The 17853-nt window shown below is 62.8% G+C and overlaps 1 protein-coding gene across 1 annotated transcript in view; it reads left to right on the top strand.

Moving 5' to 3' along the window:
- RXRA (retinoid X receptor alpha) overlaps positions 1 to 17321 on the top strand; it is a 69993-nt gene extending 52672 nt beyond the window's left edge. Inside the window, exons 5-10 of the mRNA XM_075559835.1 lie at positions 6548 to 6717; positions 9532 to 9661; positions 9936 to 10068; positions 11721 to 11812; positions 13317 to 13422; positions 14610 to 17321. Of these exons, the coding sequence (XP_075415950.1) occupies positions 6548 to 6717; positions 9532 to 9661; positions 9936 to 10068; positions 11721 to 11812; positions 13317 to 13422; positions 14610 to 14757 (779 nt within the window). The 3' untranslated portion in view covers positions 14758 to 17321. The remainder of the gene's footprint in view (positions 1 to 6547; positions 6718 to 9531; positions 9662 to 9935; positions 10069 to 11720; positions 11813 to 13316; positions 13423 to 14609) is intronic.
- The last annotated feature ends 532 nt before the right edge of the window (positions 17322 to 17853 follow it).

Here is a 17853-nt window from a genome sequence, read left to right as displayed (position 1 = left end):
TAGGCGGACAGGGTGCAGCGCATGGGCATAGGGCAGGTGGGCAAGGGGCCATTGGGCATGGGTCAGGAGGTAGGCAGACGGAGCTGGGTGGGCATGGGGCAGGGAGGTAGGGCGGATAGGGCCAGTGGGCATGGAGTGGGGAGGTAGGGCACGAGTGCAGGGATGGGGCACAGGGGTGGGGTCTAGGTTGGGGAGCAGCTCTGCCCTGCCCATCTGCGTGGCTGTGTACCAGGGGGACTTGTGGCCGTGGCTGGTTCTGATCTGGTTTCGGGGCAGGTGGGTACAGTTCGTCATTAGGTTCCGTGGGGTCCCCAGCCCTGTGCCCCGTGAGCTGCCCTGCTCAGCCTGTAGGCTCTCTGTGAGGCGGGCGGCCCAGGGTAGGGGTCAGCTCTGGGTGATGTTGTGCAGAGCCGGCTCGGTGGCCGGTCACTGGCTCAGAAATGCCCTTCCAGCAGCGACGGTGACACTGTGCTGCTGGGCCCTGCAGCTAGACCCATCCACAGGCCTGTAACGGGCAAGCGTGTCCCTGGTTAGGTCTGGCATCCCTGATAGGGCAACCTGCAACCCTTCACCCTTCTCCTTGTGGCCAGCACCCTCTCTGATGGGTGACTGTGGGCACAGGGTGGCCGTGGGCATGGGGGGCAGGTTGGGCATGGGGGGGCACAGGGTGGCCATGGGCATGGGAGGACAGGTTGGGCATGGGGGGCAGGTTGACCTGTGGCCCGTCCATGCAGGTGCTGACCCTTTGCTTTGTGTGGTCAGCAGTCGGGTTGGAAACTGGAGTCTCAGCTTATCCCATCTCCCTCCCCCTAGACACCCCCCTTTCACCTCCCCACCTCTCCCCGAGGGCAGCTTCACAGGTGCTGGTGGGCGGAGGGATCTTTTAATTTGTTGTTGTAAGTTTTGGGGCACCCCCACAGCCCCAATTGTTCTTGCTGAGAGAACAGAACCCCAGCTGGGCCCCGAGCACATGGGGAGGGGCTGCACGTGGGGAGGGGGTATGGGGAGAGAAGGAAGTACCCAGTGTCCTTGCACCGGGGCCCTGGCCTGAGTCGGGGCTGCAGCTGGCAGGGCAGCTGGGGGACTGTGGGCCTGGCCCCTCCCTGTGACTCGGCTTGGTGGGGGCTGCGAGTTTGTGCTTGCCCCACGCTGTGCTGGTGGAGAAGCAGGCCCAGAGGGTCCAGGGCTTGTCCAGGGTCATCTGGCTGGACTGACAGCCAGTCCCTCCCCTCCCTTTGCAGGGGTGAGAGCACATGCCACCCCCAGCCCCGCAGGCACCTGTGGTCAGGCAGGACTGGCCAGGGCCCCCAGGCTTGGAGGCAGGACCAGTCTGTCCAGGGCGAGAGCAGTGGATGGAGTGTGGGGCGGAGGTGGGCCCTTGGTGGCCCTGGATGTTTGCAGCCTCTGTGGACCTTGGGCCCCAAGTGTGCTGGTGGGTGGGGTGGTCAACACTTGAGGCATGGATGTCAGGCAGAGGCTAGGGGCCAGCCTCAGAGGGCAGGTGTCCACGCTGAAGTGGGTGGGGAAGGGCCAGTGGGCCAGGGGACTGCAGAGTCACAGTGTGCCACCTCCAGAGGCCCCTGGGAGGCCCCCACGTGTTAGTCCCCTGGATGGCAGCCTTTGGTCTGAGCAGGTGCTGAGAGCAGGGCTACACTGACCAGACCCCATACACTCTTCTCACTCTGGGCTCAGGTGGGTGGGTGTCCTGAGCAGGTCCCCGAGCCAGGTGCCGTGGGCAGGAAGCCCCGACTGATAGCCGCTCCAGGAATCCCAGGTCCAGTGGAGCCCGCCCTTTGCCCTGGCTGGTTTGTTTGTAAACCTTGAATGGGAATTCAAGACCCTCCCACAAAGCCCTCTCAGGGCCCCAACGGCACTGCCCCAGCCCATGTGGGTGGCCAGGCGTGGCCCTAGCCACGTGGCCCCGGTCCTGTGTGGGGCGGGAGTCGCCCTTCTGTGCAGTGCAGGTGGTGTCCACGCCTGCAGCCACCACACAGGACAAGGCTGGGAGGTGGTCCCAGGCAGCCTCTGCCCCTGGCCATGCCCTGGACCTCCCTCTGAGCATGTCCTGTTTCCATGGTGGTCTACTAGTGGGGTCCTGACTGCTGCACCCTGAAGCTGGGCTGAGGGTCAGCCCCGAAGGCCTGCCCGCTCTCCCTCTACCGGCCAGGCTGGCTGCTGCCCTGACAGCCTGATGCCGCGTGACCTGCACAGGCCTGACCGTCACACCGCTACCAATGGGGCCAGGGCAGGCATGGCAGTGTGGGGCGGCTGACCACACGCCCTGCCCAGGAGGGCCGTCAGTCACCCCACCTTCCATTGATAGCATCTCAGGTTGAGCAACCTCAGGGCCTGTGCACACAGGCAGTGCCCTGGACCCGTTCTGCAGCATTCCGGGGGGCCCGTGGGGGTGGGGGCCGAGGCCGGGAACGCCATGTTGACAAGCCCCCGCCCTCCACCATGCGGAAGCATTGGCCTGTTTGCTGGGGCGTCCTGTGTGGCTTTGGGTGGCCAGCAGACACTCAGTCTAATGGGAGAGACAAGCCTGAGGATCCTGCAGGGGTTCCCAGCCTGCTGGGGAGACCCAGCCACCCCAATGGGATGATGCTGGCCTGGCTCCTCTCCTTCCCTCTACCAGGATGGCCCCTCTCTACCTCCCCTTGCTTCCTGTCCCTGTGACCAAGCTCTGGACCAGGCCCAAGAGGAAAGGGCAGCGTCTGTGTGTGCATGTGTGTGCGCATGTGCACACGTGCAAGCTATGCATGTGCCCATGCATGCAGGTGTGTGAGTATGCGTATGCACACCCCTACATGTGCATGCACTTGCATGACATGCGCGAGCTTGTGTGTGTGCGCATGTACATGCCCACATGTGAGTGTTCATGTGTGTGCGGGTGTGCATATGTGTGCATGCATGCATACATTTGTGTACATGTGTGTATGTGTGTATGTCTGTGTGCCTGTCCTGAAGAGCTGGCCTGGAGCTTTTGGGCTTTGAGACTGAGCAGGGACCTGGTCATGGAAAGCCTCAGTTTCCCTGAGTGGGAGCCCTGTGCCCATGCTTCCTGGATGCAGGCCTAATGGCCTTCCTGAGCCAGTGGGGCAGCTCTGCCCGCACCCTTCTTTTGGGGTCTCAGGTGCCCTGTGCTAGACGGGCTCTGTCCTGGCTGCCTGGTGCCTGGGCTGGGGCTGACCCAGTGGGGTCTGGACAGGGTGTGGTAAAGGGTCCGCCTGGCAGAGGGGCTGTGCCCAGAGTCTGGTCCAGTGGGGAGCAACCCTCCCACCCCCACACACAGCTGGATGGGGCCTCGGCTGGGCAGATGTAGATGTAGCGTCCCCCCAGCCTGGGAGCCGAGCCTGAGGAGGGGCCATGTTTGCAGACTCCTCCCACCCAAGGCCTCGGGCGCCAGCGTGTGTACATCCGCGAGCCTGGCTGCAGAGGTCACTGAGCTGGCAGCGCCAGCCGCCGCCTGTAAACAATATGATGTTTACAACGATGCCGCCCTTCACAGCTTCAAAGTGCTTCGTAAAACATTCGCTCATTAGTGCCTGGCAGCCTGTGGGGGAGGCAGGTGCCAGGAGCCTGCTCTCCGCCTGTGCCCACCCCCTCCAGTCCCACACCAGGGGCCAACCTCATCTGCTTCCTTCACTCCAGGACTGCTTTCCTGGGTAGGCGTGTAAACTCCCTGGGCCCATCCACAAGGCCGCGCTCACTGCAGGGATATTGGGGAGAGAGCCACAGGGCTGCCTGGGGCCTGATTCCCCACCCGGGGGCAGGAGGAGCTGACCTCTCAGCTAAGACCCACGATTCCCACTAGATCCCTGTGCCGGGTCCCTCGACCTGTGGGCCGAGGTCAGCCTGCCTTAGCACCTCCTGCCAGGGAACCCCCCTTGGGGGTTGACTGTCCTGGACTGCTGACCATGCCCTGGCTGGCGACAATGGGAAGGTGACGGCCCTGGGGGCCTGGGCGAGAGGGGCGGAGCCTCCCCCCAACCTGCCCTGGCTCTGGTTGCGGTCAGGTTTTCCATTAGATCCAGGCAAGAGCAAACCCCATCCCAAGGCCTGCTGGCGCCTGCCCTTGACTTGCCGCATGGTGTGGCTGGAAGTGCCCTCGCCCAGTGCATGGGGCTCCCCCGAGAAACCCCATCAGCCAACTCTCAGGGAGGGGCACGGGCATGGGAGGGGCCACCCTGGAGTGGGTGAACACCTCCCCCGCACAGGCCTCAGAGACGGGGCAGGGTGGGGACTCTGCTCCAGCGTGAGGCCCCGTGAGGTGCTGGAAGCGGGTCCCTCTTGCATCCCGGGCTGGCAGAGCAGCTGCAGGAGGCCACGTCCAGGGGCTGCGTGTCCCCAGGTGGTCAGGGCCTGAGTTGAATGTTGGGTCCTTCACTTCAGGAAGCGGGGTCAGGGCTGAGTGTCCCCTGACTTGCAGGTGGGTTTTGGGGAGCAGGCCAAGGGCCCTTGCTGGGGGCAGGGCACAGGCAGGGGCTCCTCCTGCTCTGCCACTCGCTGGTCTCCTCATCATGTGCTGGCATGTGCTGGGGCGTCCGCCCGAGGGTCAGCAGTTCAAACCCACCGGCCGCTCAGCGGGAGAAAGTGAGGCTGTGGGCTCAGATCCCCTCTGGAGAATGCCGGCGGCAGTGTTTCTGTCTGTCTTTGACTTCACCCAAGTGGACACCTATCTACACACCCTGCCCTCCCACCCGGGAACCATCAAAATCTGCTTCCTGTGTTGTGGGCACCCCTTATCATTAACTTCCGTGTCAGTGGTCTCACACAGGGGCCTCTGAGGACTGACAGCCTCACTCTGCAGCGCGCCCTCCAGATCCGCCCGGGCCTGTGGCGTGGCTTCTGAGCGATGCAGTGGTAGTCCCTCGTGTGTGTGTGTGTATGTGTGCTAAGTGCGGCATGTGTGTTTATGTATGGGGTGTATGTGTGTGTGTGTGGTGTGTGTGTTTATGTATGGGGTGTATGTGTGTGTGGTGTGTATGTGTGTGTGTGCGGTGTATGTGGTGAGTGTGGTGTGTGTGTTTATGTATGGGGTGTATGCGTGTTGGTGTGTATGCGTGTGTGGTGTATGTGGTGAGTGTGGTGTATGAGTGTGGGGGGTGTATGCGTGTGTGGTGTGTATGCGTGTGTGGTGTGTATGCGTGTGTGGTGCGTATGCGTGTGTGGTGTGTATGCGTGTGTGGTGTGTATGCGTGTGTGGTGTATGTGGTGAGTGTGGTGTATGTGTGTGTGGGGTGTATGCGTGTGGTGTGTATGGAGGGGGTGAGTGGTGTATGTGGTGAGTGTGGTGTGTGTGTTTATGTATGGGGTGTATGTGTGTGTGGGGTGTATGTGTGTGTGGGGTGTATGGAGGGGGTGGGTGTGGTATATGTGGTGAGTGTGGTGTGTATGCGTGTGTGTGTGGGGTGTTTGTGCATGGAGTAGGTGTGTACCAACTTCAGTCTGTCCCTCTGGGCAGCGGGTTCCCTGAGCTGTGGGCGGTGCTGCCCGTGGAGCTGCAGGGACAGGGGTGTGCTTCCCCGCGGGGGCTAGTGGCCGGTGTGTGCAGGTCCCATGCAGATCGGCCCGCTGCTGTGGGTGCCGGTGGGCTGGGTGTTGTGCTGCTGGCCCGAGCAGTGGTGGAGGCGGTGTATCGAGGGTGCAGTCCTGGGGGGCTTGTGTGCTGGTAAGGCCGCAGGTGGGGCTGGGGAGGGGTTGGCAGGAGCCGGGGCAGCTGAAGGGCTGTGGCAGTATGGGCTGAGGCCTGTGTGTGGAGGTCTGGGGCAGGTTGCTCATCTGTGTGGGCTAAGGGGATGGAGCCTTGCGGACCCCCAACTCCACTGGGGTTGAGACCCTCCCTCAGTGTCTGCTTTGTGCTGAGGGGACCGATGGTAGGCTGAGAACCCCTATAACCTCCGTATCCCAATGCACCCCCAGAAAGCGGGTTGAAGTCAGCAAGGACCCTGCAGCCATGGTGGGGCTCCCTAGCACTGCCTTAAGCCTTGCGGGGGGCCCTGCTGGGAGCAGCTGGGCTACAGTGGTCCCCCAGTCTGGGTAGGTAACCCTGTCCAGTGTCCTTCCTCCCTGGGGGTGGGGGGGCAGGATGGAAGTAGGCCCTTCCCACCACACTGCCCCAGCTCGCACTTCTGCCTGGGTCCTGCATCAGCCGGCTCTGCCACCGTGCTGTCCACGCCGGGTGGGCCTCCCCACAGCCACTCCCCTTTCCCTGAGTCACACATTCCCGCCCCGTGGCCACTGGAGCCTCCTTGGGGTGCCCCCACTCTGTCCTGTAAGGCCTTTGCACAGATGGTCTTGGATTCCTGGATGTCATCTCTGCCACTTCCCCCAGGAAGCCTCCCTGGCTTTCCCGGACCCCTGCTCTGGGCAGCGGCAGAGGGAAGGGGCTTGAGGGAACTGGCGGGAGGCCCTGGCTGCCCTGGCTCCATCTCTGAGGATGTGGGGCTCTGGACTGGGGTCTGTAGGCAGTCGCTTACTGGTGGTGGGTTAGCCATCTTAGCAGGCACTGACTGGGCCTGCCCCCCTCCTGCTCCTGTACCCCCAGCTGTGCAGGAGGAGCGGCAGCGGGGCAAGGACCGGAGCGAGAACGAGGTGGAGTCCACCAGCAGTGCCAACGAGGACATGCCCGTGGAGAAGATTCTGGAGGCTGAGGTGGCTGTGGAGCCCAAGACTGAGACCTACGTGGAGGCGAACATGGGGCTGAACCCCAGCTCGGTGAGTGCCTGCTGCATCCCCTGGGGCGCCTGTGGCCTGTGTCCGCCCACTGGTGGCTTTGCAGTCCAGCAGGGCCCTGCTCTAGGTAACCGGGGGATGAGGAGGCTGCAGGTTGCTGCAGTTTTGGCCCCTCCCCCAGCTCACCCATAATTGCTGAGCCCCTGATGTGCAGGCCCTGTGGGCTCATGCCTCCCCTGTGGTCACCTGCAGCTGCCTGTCGGCCCAGTGATGGCCTTTTTTGGAATCATGTGGGAGGTGGCTTTGGAATGGCCTTCCCAGTTGGGCTCTGCCTACCAGGACCCCTCTGCCCTCAACAGCCTCCAGGCAATGGGTGGTGGTCTGCAGCTCCTCCTTCTCAGGTGTCTGCCCACAAACAAGGCTGCTTGCTGCCTCCCTGTAGGCTGGTCCTCGTGCCCCGTGATGTCTGAGGCCACCTTTCTACCTCCCGCTGCCTCTGGGCTGTGGTCAGTGTGCTGGCCAAGGTTCATCCGCCTGCCGGGTGGGTCTCGACCGCTGGGGCCCACTTGACTCAGTCAGCCTCCTCCTGCCTCCCGGGCGTGGCTGTCCCTACTTCTCCCAGGGCTTCTGCCTGGAGTCTCCATCCGCCCTTGACCCTGGCCAGGTGTGTTCAGGACACTTCTTTGGCCTGTGTGTTGCGCATGTAATCCAAGAAGCCGGGGCACACGAGCATTGGAGTGGGACGAAGGCGCCTTAACAACCTGCCACGTGCAGGTGAGACAGCCTGGCTCACTGGCAGTGAGGAGGACGGGAGCACTCACTGATGAAAGCCAAGGACTGCAGCCTTCAGGGTGGAGCACAGCTCAGCGTCAGGAAGACCCAACCCCCCACAAGCAGACCAGCGAGCAAGGTCATAGTCAACAGAGAAGAGGGTGACGTGGTCAGGGATCCTCCTGCTTGGATCCACCGCCAGTGCTCATGGAAGCAGCGGTCAAGACATCAAATCACACATCACTGCACTGAGCAAATCTCCCACCTGAGCCCCTTGGAGGGCTAAGGCGTGCCTGACTCCAGCTGTTCCCTCTCAGTTGCCTCTCGGCGGAAAAGTCACGCACCGAGCGAGGAAGGCGGCTGAAGAATGGGTGGGTGTGCACTGTGGCAGAGACGACCGAAAGCACCGTGGCCTGCCCCCAGGACAAGCCAGTCTGTCTGGGCACAAGGGATGGCCCTTGGAGGCGAGGGTGGCGACACTCGGTCTCTCATACTTTGGACGTGTGGTCAGGAAGACTGGTCCCCAGCGAAGGACGTCGTGCTCCGTCACGTGGAGAGCCAGCTAAAGGAGAAGGCCCTCGGGCAGACGGGGGGACATACTGACACAGTGGCTGCAGCAGTGGGCTCAGACGTAGGGAGGGGGGGAGGAGGGCACCGGACAGGGCAGTGTTTTGTTCCGCTGTTCATCGGGTCACGACTCCATGTCACTTACCAGCATCAGGTCTAGGGGAGGGGTCTGGTGCAGATGCCAGCTGGGGGTTCCTCCCGGGTCAGGATATGCTCCAGGGAGAACGGGAGCAGCCGGCCACTGGCTCTGCCCATTCCGTTCTGTGGATGCCCGAGTCTACTGGCTGCCCGTGCCCAGTCCATTCTGAAGGCAGCTTGCAGGCACTTGAGCGTGGGCCTTCGGAGGAAGGCTGCCTAGCCGGCCTCTGGGGAGGAGCACCAGGAACCAGAGCAGGGTGGGGGTGGGCTGGCGGCCCCCAGCACCACGGCCACAGTGGACAACTCCCTGGACTCTGGGTCCTGTGTTCACTCTTGGGTGAAGCTGGGCAAGCCAGTCTCTGCTGTTCCCCTGGCACCTGCTGGGGCTCATGACAGGCATGCTGTCCAGGGAGGGTCCCAAGATGGGAGTGAAGCCCCCACTGGCCCACCTATGGGGGATGGACAGTGCTGGGGTATCATGGCTCCTTCCCCTGCAGGGAGCCCTCAGCTGGCAAGAGCCTCAGACAGCCCTCCTCTCTGCCCACCCCAAGGATAGACCCCCACGGACCCCTGGACACCGCCCCCACCCCCGCCACCAAGCAGGCCCCATGTGGCACTGGTTGCTCCACCCTGTGTTTGGAGTAGACGTTTGTGTCACAGGAAGCTTTGGAAGCCCCCTCCCTCCACGCACCGCCTCCCCCACGGGCCAGGGGACCCCCTACACTCAGGGTCCTGTGTCTTGACTGTCACTTGCACTTCCTGTTCTGTTAAAAAATTGTTTTTTTAAGAAAGGACACCAGGTGTCCCCAGCACCTGCTTGGTGGGCAGCATGGCTGCCCAGAGATGCCCCTCCTCTTCCTCCTCTGGAACCTCTTCCCACAAACCTGCACCGGGCACCATGCAGGTCCATCTTGTTGCCATGGCAACGAATGATCTCAGACCCAGAGTTTCAGATGGGTGCCATCCCCTGCTCAGGGTCAAGTTCCAATCAGCCTCCCTGGGCTGGGGACAGGTGGCCGGCCCAGCGCCGTCTGGAGGCTCCTGGGGAGGCTCTGAGTTTTGTTTTTGTCACTTCTGCGAAGCCTCCCCAGTCCCCAGATCAGATCTCTCAACCCCAGGCCCCCAATCCCTTGGTTCAGGCCCCTCAATCTATAATTTTCCCCTCCCTCCCCCCAGCTCGGAGACCTCTCCAGCTCCAGGGTTCAGGCCCCTCAATCCCAAAGCTCTCCCTTCCACCAGTTCTGGCTCAGATGCTTAGTCCTCATGGTCTCCCAAGGTCCCGGACTCAGGCCTTCCTGAGCCTCCCACCCAGTGGTGTGCCATCTCCCCTGACCTGCTCGGGCGGGCGGTGGTCCTGACCCCATGCACTCTGCCCTGCAGCCCAATGACCCTGTCACCAACATCTGCCAGGCCGCAGACAAGCAGCTCTTCACCCTGGTGGAGTGGGCCAAGCGGGTCCCGCACTTCTCCGAGCTGCCCCTGGACGACCAGGTCATCCTGCTGCGGGCAGGTGAGTGGGCTGTGCCGGAGGCCCTGGACTGGCCCCTCTGGGAACAGGAGAGTTCTGCCTTGAAGCTGCATGTCCAGTGACACGACCCCTCACTGGGGAAGGGTTCTAACTGGTCCCCACTCCAGGCCCCAGGTTCAACACCCTCTGCCCAGCCAGCCCTCAGCCCAGGCAACCCAGGCAGGGTGGGGGGGGGGGTGTCTCTGGGAAGGTCATGCAGCGGGTGGTGGCCCCTGTGCCTGACCCGGACGGTGCCCTGTGTCCCCTGCCGCCCCAGGGTGGAACGAGCTGCTCATCGCATCCTTCTCCCACCGCTCCATCACTGTGAAGGACGGCATCCTGCTGGCCACTGGCCTCCATGTGCACCGCAATAGCGCCCACAGTGCAGGCGTGGGTGCCATCTTTGACAGGTGGGCGGGAACGGGCAGCGCGGGGGAGGGTTGGGGGGACCTGGGGGTCGCCATGCTGTTGGTGGGGTTGGTGGGGGGCTGTACCCCATTGAGCCAGCATCTGGGGGAGTCCTCTCATGTTTAACCAGGTAGCCAGTTAGCCAGGGAACCTTGTGGCTTAGTTGGTTCCCTCCCCTCGATCCCATCTGTGCACCCTCGTGGCCTACTGGTTTGCATTGGGCTGCCCACAGCGAGCTCAGCAGTTCAAAATCGCGGGGGGCTTCTCTGGAGAAAGATGAGGCTGTCTGCTCGGGCACTCACAGAGGCAGTTCTACCCTGTCCTGGGGGGTCACTGTGAGTCGGCATCGACTCAGTGGCAGTGGGTTGCCTTTGTTTTGTGGGTTCTGTGCCATGAGAGGAACTAGGGCTTTGTTCCAAACGTGCCCAGCTGCCTCCGAGTTTCACAAGAGCGTGTCTGCCCCGACACGCCCGGGCCTGAGAACCCCCCCACTGCGCCTGGGGGACTTGGCAGTTGGTTCTCTGTCCAGGTGTGCGCTAGCACTGCACACCTGATGGCCCGCCCGCACCTGCGCCCCCCTCACCTGAGGGCAGGCTGGCGGTGTGGTAGGGGGGAGGCACAGGCTGTCTCCCCCAAGTTGCTCCTTTCGAATGCCAGGCCCACCCCCGGTGCCTTGTCCAGGCGGCAGCGCCTGAGGCCCTGTGCATTCGGTTGGAAGAGCAGCACTGGGTCCCAGATGGGGGGGGGACAGATTGAGGGGCCCCAAGTGAGCGCCGTAGTATGCCTGCGGGCCCTGAAACGTGACGGTGACCCCCGTCACACCTGGGCGTTAGAAGTGCATGGACCGTGCACACACACACACACACACACCCTCCAAGCGTAGCTGTGACTATTGCCACCTTCCCAAGGGCATTACGGCCACCCACAGCGGCCGCCAGCACGTCTCTTCTGACTTCACAGTGACCCCACACCGGGTTCCTGAGGCTGCGATCTCTAGGGAGCAGACAGCCACGTCTTCCTGTTGGTGGGTCTGAACCACCCACCTTGTGATTAGCAGTCCCATGGGTGTGGCCATTTTAAATGACACGCGCATGGTCCCTGCCTCAGTGTGGGTGACGGGGCAAGAAGCTAAGGGCCCCATGAAGGAGGCTGAGGGAGCGGGCTCAGAGCGCCCCACCTCTGCCCCACGAGCCTGCTTGCCCCAGTTGCAGCCCACCCTGCCCACCCTCGGGCCCTGGCACCCCAAATCTCCTCTCTGCAGCCCGATCTCCTTGACCAGCGCTCATGCTTTTGGAGATACTGGGCCAACCACTGGAGATGAGGGGAGAGGCCAGTGGGGGTCGCAGGGGCTGGGGGGTGAAGGGACGGCCTCTGGAGGACCCTAGCTCTCTGACAGGGGGCCTGTAGGCTGGCTGTGTGGTGGAGGGACAACAGCAGCCTGGCCCGTGTCCAGACCCAGCCTTGCGGCTCAGCCTACGCAAGACCCCCACGGCCCCCAGACCCTCCCACAGAGGTGCAGGAGTGAGAGGGGGTGCCCACCCTGAGAAGGGCTGTGCAGGCCCCAGGCTTCCACCCTCCCCTGTTCTGGACAGCTGCCCCCACAACCCTGCGAGGGCGCGGGCCCGTTGGCATGGTGGTTTTCTGCCGCCCGCAGGGTGCTCACGGAGCTCGTGTCCAAAATGAGGGACATGCAGATGGACAAGACGGAGCTGGGCTGCCTGCGCGCCATCGTCCTCTTCAACCCTGGTATGGTGCCTCGCTGTCCTCCTCCCGGCCCCGCCCCTTCCCACCTGTGGCCCTGCCCCGTCACTGGCCCCGCCCACAGCTGGCCCCGCTGGTGGGGTGGAGAGAAGGGCTCAGGGTCAAACGGGAAGGGGCGCCTCTAGCGGATACCATGTGAATAGCAATGCGAATCATCCGCAGTTGGGGGACACTCTGGGTTTAGATTGCCCCGTTCTTAAGGGCGTAAAGGCAACCGCTCCTGCTGCCCGCCTTGGGGCCCTGGAGGACACGTGTAGCCCTGGGGAAACTGGTAGCCAAGGCAGAAACCAAACCGAGCTCGGGCTCCCCGCGCCCGGTGGACGAGCCTTTCCCAGACGCCTCCTCTTTCTCCAATCCCACACTTGGCGTTAGTAAACGCAGCAGAGATGATGGAGCAGAAAGGCAGGGACCTGGTGAATGGGGGTGCGGAGGGGACACCTGGGCTGGGAGTCTGGGGTGCCGGGAGGAGGCAGTCCAGCAAGGGAATGCTCTCCCAAGTTAGGGATTGGGGGTGTGGCGAGGGGGTGCCTGCCCTGAAGATGGGAGTTGGGGACCCAGTGAAGGAGTTCCCACATTTTGGATTTAAGTGCTCTCCTGGAGCCCTGGGAATCCCCCGAGCTGTGGGGGGAGGCAGCTGGGGTTGGTGGGACAGGCTGTGGGCAGGGGGCTGGCCTGGGCAGTGTTCAGTACAAAGAGAGTGGCACAGGGGGCCCTCGCAGGCTCTGATGGCGGGGTCAGCAAGGAAGGCGGGCCAGGCAGGGGCTGAGGTGGACACTCAGTCCTCGGCAGGGCTCTTTGAGAGGCACTCCTACCCGGAGGTCTCACCCCTGCAGAAATCCTGTGACCACAGGTGATGCACTGTCCTTCTCCCCCTCCCCTCCCAGCCCCTGGTGGTTTGAGCACCATGTTCCCACGTGAGCCCCTTCCAGGCAGGACTCCTGGCTGCCCCGGGTCCCCCACTCACAACTTCTGAGGCTCCAGGTGGCTCCGGGTTCCTCAGCACCATGGTCGGGGGTGGGATTTGTAGAATAGAAGGTGGGCAGCCTTCCCCGATCTGACTCAACATAGCCACAGCCACCCGAGCTGGCTTCCAGCCGCCAAGGTCACCAGGGGAGGGTGGACAGCAGGCTGGTGGATCGCACAAATGGAGGCCACGGTCAAGGGCAGCTCACAGTCATCCAGCAGCCTGCTGTGGGTGCAAGCCTCCCTTAGAAGTTTGTGGGACCAGTCAGGAGTCTGACCCTGTGTGTGTGGGTGCTTGTGACCCATGTGGCCCTGTGTGGGTGCCTGAGACCCTGAGGCCAATGGGAGTCCCTGACCTGCGATGTGCGGGTACATCATTGACCCCAGGACCAGTGGGGCATTCTGACCTTGTGTGTAAGTGTCTGACTCTGGGGGTGATGGGCACTTTGACCCTGCTGTATGGGGTGCCTGTGGCCCTGGGGCTGGCAGGGGCTCTGCAGTGGACTCTGGTTCCTTCCCTTTCCAGACTCGAAGGGGCTCTCGAACCCGGCCGAGGTGGAGGCACTGAGGGAGAAGGTGTACGCATCCCTGGAGGCCTATTGTAAACACAAGTACCCTGAGCAGCCGGGCAGGTGAGTGCTGTAGCCTCCTATGGCCAGACCCTTAGGTCACCGCCCCCCCCCCCCATGCTCCTTTATTTGTGCAGAGAGGAAGGGACTGTGCTGTCCCTCCCCACCCCCAGACCTTCTGAAGGCAGGCCGTGGGGTGACCAGGTTCACTGTCCCCCGGCAGGGGCTCCCTCCCGGTACACAGTGGACATGCAGGGGTGGGTGTGGGCTGTGGGGCTCCCTGTGTGGGGCTCCTAGGGATGGGGTAGTGGGGTACACAGACATGGTGCACACACGGTTAATTGTGCCTACCCTCTGCCTCATCTGGTTTGGTTTAAAGGGAAACTCCCCGGACTGAGGGACAGTACAGGGGGGGCGCGGGCCTGTTTGTCCTGGCTGCCCGCCCACCCCTTGGCCGCTGCGCCAGCTCAGCAGAAAACAGCAAGTTCCTGGCACAGCGCCAGCCGCGGGCCCAGCTTCTGCCCGCATGGCGGCTCGGGTGGGCTAGGCTGCTCCCCAAAGTCAGGATGAGGCAGGAGCTTTGGGGACCGTCGGAGGATTGGGCAGTGCTGAGGGGATGGTGGAAATGGGGGGGGGTGCCACTGGCCCATCCGTACCCTGCGTGCCTGTCCCCTGACCTCTGCCACCCTAAACTTCAGCACCTTCCCAGGAAGCAGCCCAGAAGGGGCAGGAAATAGCCCAGAAGGGGCAGCTCCTCTCTGGGCGGCAGGCAGCTGGCCTTTCCACAACTTGGTCTCTGGCCACTTTGTGGGAAGGGGCGCTGGCTAGGGCAGGGGAGCCCTCCTGAACACCCCAGCTCTGCAGCTGTGTTGAGTTCAGCCCCATGTCCCTGGAGCAGCTCAACCTGGGCCTGCCTGCTCATCCCCACACCTCCCCGGCGTGGCCAGGGCAGTAGCCGTGGCGTGGGTGCCTTCTTGCTGCTCTCTCCCCTGCTTTTCTCCTGCTGTGGCTCCCCACTGCCCTAGGAGAAGGGCTTCTTGCATAACCTGCATGTGCCCCCTAGCCCTCTTCCCCAGCCCCACTCTTTGCAGTTGACTGTGGCCATCCTTCTTGGGGTTCCCTGTGTACCCCTCACCCCTGCTTCCCCCTGTCTTCCAACTAAACCCCCTGCACCTCGAGGGCTCCCCAGACCCATGTCCAACAGCGGGTTGACCTTCTGCCCCTGCCTCCCCCACTTCACCCCCATCCAGGTTCGCCAAGCTGCTGCTCCGCTTGCCGGCCCTGCGCTCCATCGGCCTGAAGTGCCTAGAGCACCTCTTCTTCTTCAAGCTCATCGGGGACACGCCCATCGACACCTTCCTCATGGAAATGCTGGAGGCACCTCACCAAATCACCTAGACCCTCCGTCTGTCCACGCCTGTCCCCTGCTCTGCTTGACCTGTGTGGCCCCCGGGACTCTGCCCATCACTGTCATTACCCACCTCAGATGCGCCCTCCTCCAGTCCCTTTCTCTATACCGGTCTGTGTCCCGAGACAGAGGCTGCCCCATGGGGGTAGCTGTGGGGACGACCGGGTCCAAGGCCGGAGGCCCGGGACGTGGGCTTGGCTGGCAGTGACAGCTAGGAGTACCCTTTCCCTCTCAGCATTATCAAATGCCTGGCCAGCCTGGGGCACCTTGGCACCAGGAGAGAATGGTGGGTGGGCCAGTGTTCCCGAGGCTGCAGACACCCAGTGTCCCTGAAGATGAGAGGGTGCCGTCTGTGGCCAGGGTACCCCTACTGCTCACCAGGGCAGGGTGAGCAGCACTTTCCAAAGATAACTTGCAGCTTAGCCAAGCTGATCTTGGGGTGTGGGATTTGGGGGCCCACCCCTGACTCCTTGGTTTTCTCTGCATGTGTCCATGCTCCACCTGGGGTGACCTCTCCCCTCCCCCACCTTCACTTGGGGAGCCATTATTGCTTCCTCCAGTGGCCAGCAGCAGCTCCTGGAGGGTGGGGTCAGCAGGCGAGTGAGGCTTGGGGAGCTGGGGCCATCCAACCCAGCGGCCTCACACCTGTTGTGTAGGCACTGCCCTGACCTCTGCTCGGGTGGAGGCCCAGGGCTGCCCTGGACCAGCCTGTCCAGTCAGGGCCCTCCTCCACTGTGCCTGGGACTCTTGGGGAGACTCTGAGGGTGTGTGTGATGGTGTGTGTATGTGGGGCACTCTGATGGCGTGTGGGAGGGCTCTCTAGGGGTTGTGGCTATGAGTGTGGGTGGAGCTGAGTGGGGGCGGGGCTTTAATGGTGGTGGGCTCCTAGGGTGTGGCTCTATTGGGGCGGAGCTGAATGTCGGGGCGGGGCTCTGGTGGGTGCGAGATGGTCCGTGTGGGCTGGGGGCGCGGCTCTGAGTGTGGGCGGGGCTGAGTGCCAGCTGAGTGCTCTGATGGTGAAGTGGGGGAGCTATCCCAGGTGGTTAGGCGTCTTCTCTCTTTGAGGCCTGGGCACTGTTCATGTTACATCTCCGACTGCTGGTCATTTGGGTGCCTGGGTGGGACAGGATCTGGCCCCTAGGGAGGGGTGTTCAGGAACAGATCCGCAGCAAGGGGGGCTGCTTCTTCACCTGGCCCCATGGTCCACCCTCTGTCTCTGCCACGAGCTGCCTGAGGGGGGGCCTCCACTCAGAAGTGAGGGTTGTCAGCCAGCAAGTTTGGCATGGGCACTTTTGGGGACCCACCACCCCCCTGCTCCCCATGTTCCTCTGTGGCCACCAGCCACCTTCATGGCCTTGCCCACTAGCTGTGCCCTTCTTTCAGGGTGAACTCAGCGTCCGACCTGGGCTGGAGGGGCCCTGGCCCCAGTCTCTCATTGGACTGGACTGCTTCCTGTGTCGAGACCCGGGTTGTGGATTGGTTACTGTCATGACTACAGCCGTCTGTCCGTGTGGAAAGGAGGCTGGTGGGGAAAGGCAGGCCTCTCTAGGCTGGCAGAGGGTGTCCTTGAGCGACCTCTAAACTGTCCTTACAAATCTGGTTCAATTACGGTGATTTCGTTTGTAATTATTATTGTTTGTTATTATTGTTATTTGGTGGGACAATCTTTAATTTTCTAAAGATAGCACTAACATCAACCTGGTGGCCACCCTGTGCCTGTCCCCTCGCTGTTCAGATTGAATGACCTAGGACACACAGCTGCCCTCCTCTGCCACCCCCCAGTACATCCTCAGTTGCCCCCCATCCTCACCGACGATGTCGCCAGGTGCCTCTGTGGCAGGAGCAGAGAGGGCACTGCATGGGGGGGGGGGTGGCAAGGCCAAGTTCCTGCCACACCCCATCAGGAAGCTGGCCTGAGGGAGGCCACCAGATGGCAGAGGGTCCCATGTCAGCACTGGGCATGGCCAGCAGCCTGGGGGGCACGAGGCCTGGGCTCCCTGGAGGAAGCACTCTGGTGGGGGGGGGCGGCTGGCAGAAGGCAGCAGTCCGCTGATGTCCCGAATGCGGCCGTGTCCAGCTTGGCCCCTTGGGCAGCGGGGCGGAGTCCACGCAGAGGCCCCGCCCCTGCGCCCTTTCCACGTGGGCTGCATGTCTGCTTACGCTCGTGTGTGTAAGAAATACCCGAAGACCCCTCCTTGGATGAAATCCGGGTTCAAATGACTTTCTCAAGGCGAGGGGGCGCATCGATTTTAAGATGCGTGGGGGTGGGGGTCGCGGACCCCAGCCTTAAGCCATGCCTTAGCGGGGATGTGGGGCGGCTGCTTCAAGGGTCACGCATCGTGGAGGGGCGAAGAGAAGATGTCTACAGCATCAGGAGAGGTTAAAAGAAATCTATTTTTGTACAAATGTAATTTTATCCCTCGTGTATACAAGGAAGAGATGCTGGGGGCGGGGGTGGGGGCTGGCCCTACGGCTGCTTCGGAAGCGCTCCGGCCGGGTGCGCGCCCCCACCTGTCCGGGGCGTGGGTGACGCAGCATAAAGGCTCTCTACGGAACACTGCAGATGTGTAGTTTTTCCTTTGGGGCATGGGGTGGGCTGGACACTTACAAAGCACTTCTTCCCCGGGCGGATTCATTTCTCCAAGCTGCCACCCCGCCTTGCCGGTGGCCCCCCACTGGCTCTGACTGAACCTACTGCCCAGAGTGATCTTGGAGAGGCCAGTGCCAGCGTACCTGGCCGCCCCTGGGCTTCTGCAGACCCTGGTGGTAGGGCTGGAGTGCGAGGAGCGACAGGAGGGGAGCGATGAAATGGGAGCATATTCTAAAAGCATGACCTCCCAGCTCTTGACTGGGGGTGGGGGAGCCTGCTGCCAAGCCCCACCCCCTGACCAGAAATGGAGGCCACTGCCCAGGCTCCTGGCCACCTCTAACAACTCGGGAGCTGCCCCTGGCTCAGCCCCCGCCCCTGCCCACACTGGCAGAGCAGGTGGGGGGCTTCAGAATGTCAGAGACCTGCCCCACGAATCACTGGCGCTAGGGCCTCTCTGTCTGGACTGGGGGGTGGGGTGGGGTTGGGGGGAAACCTT

Source organism: Tenrec ecaudatus, chromosome 10, assembly GCF_050624435.1.
Source record: "Tenrec ecaudatus isolate mTenEca1 chromosome 10, mTenEca1.hap1, whole genome shotgun sequence".
Classification (NCBI taxonomy): domain Eukaryota; kingdom Metazoa; phylum Chordata; class Mammalia; order Afrosoricida; family Tenrecidae; genus Tenrec; species Tenrec ecaudatus.
This window is presented reverse-complemented; position numbering and strand designations above follow the sequence as displayed.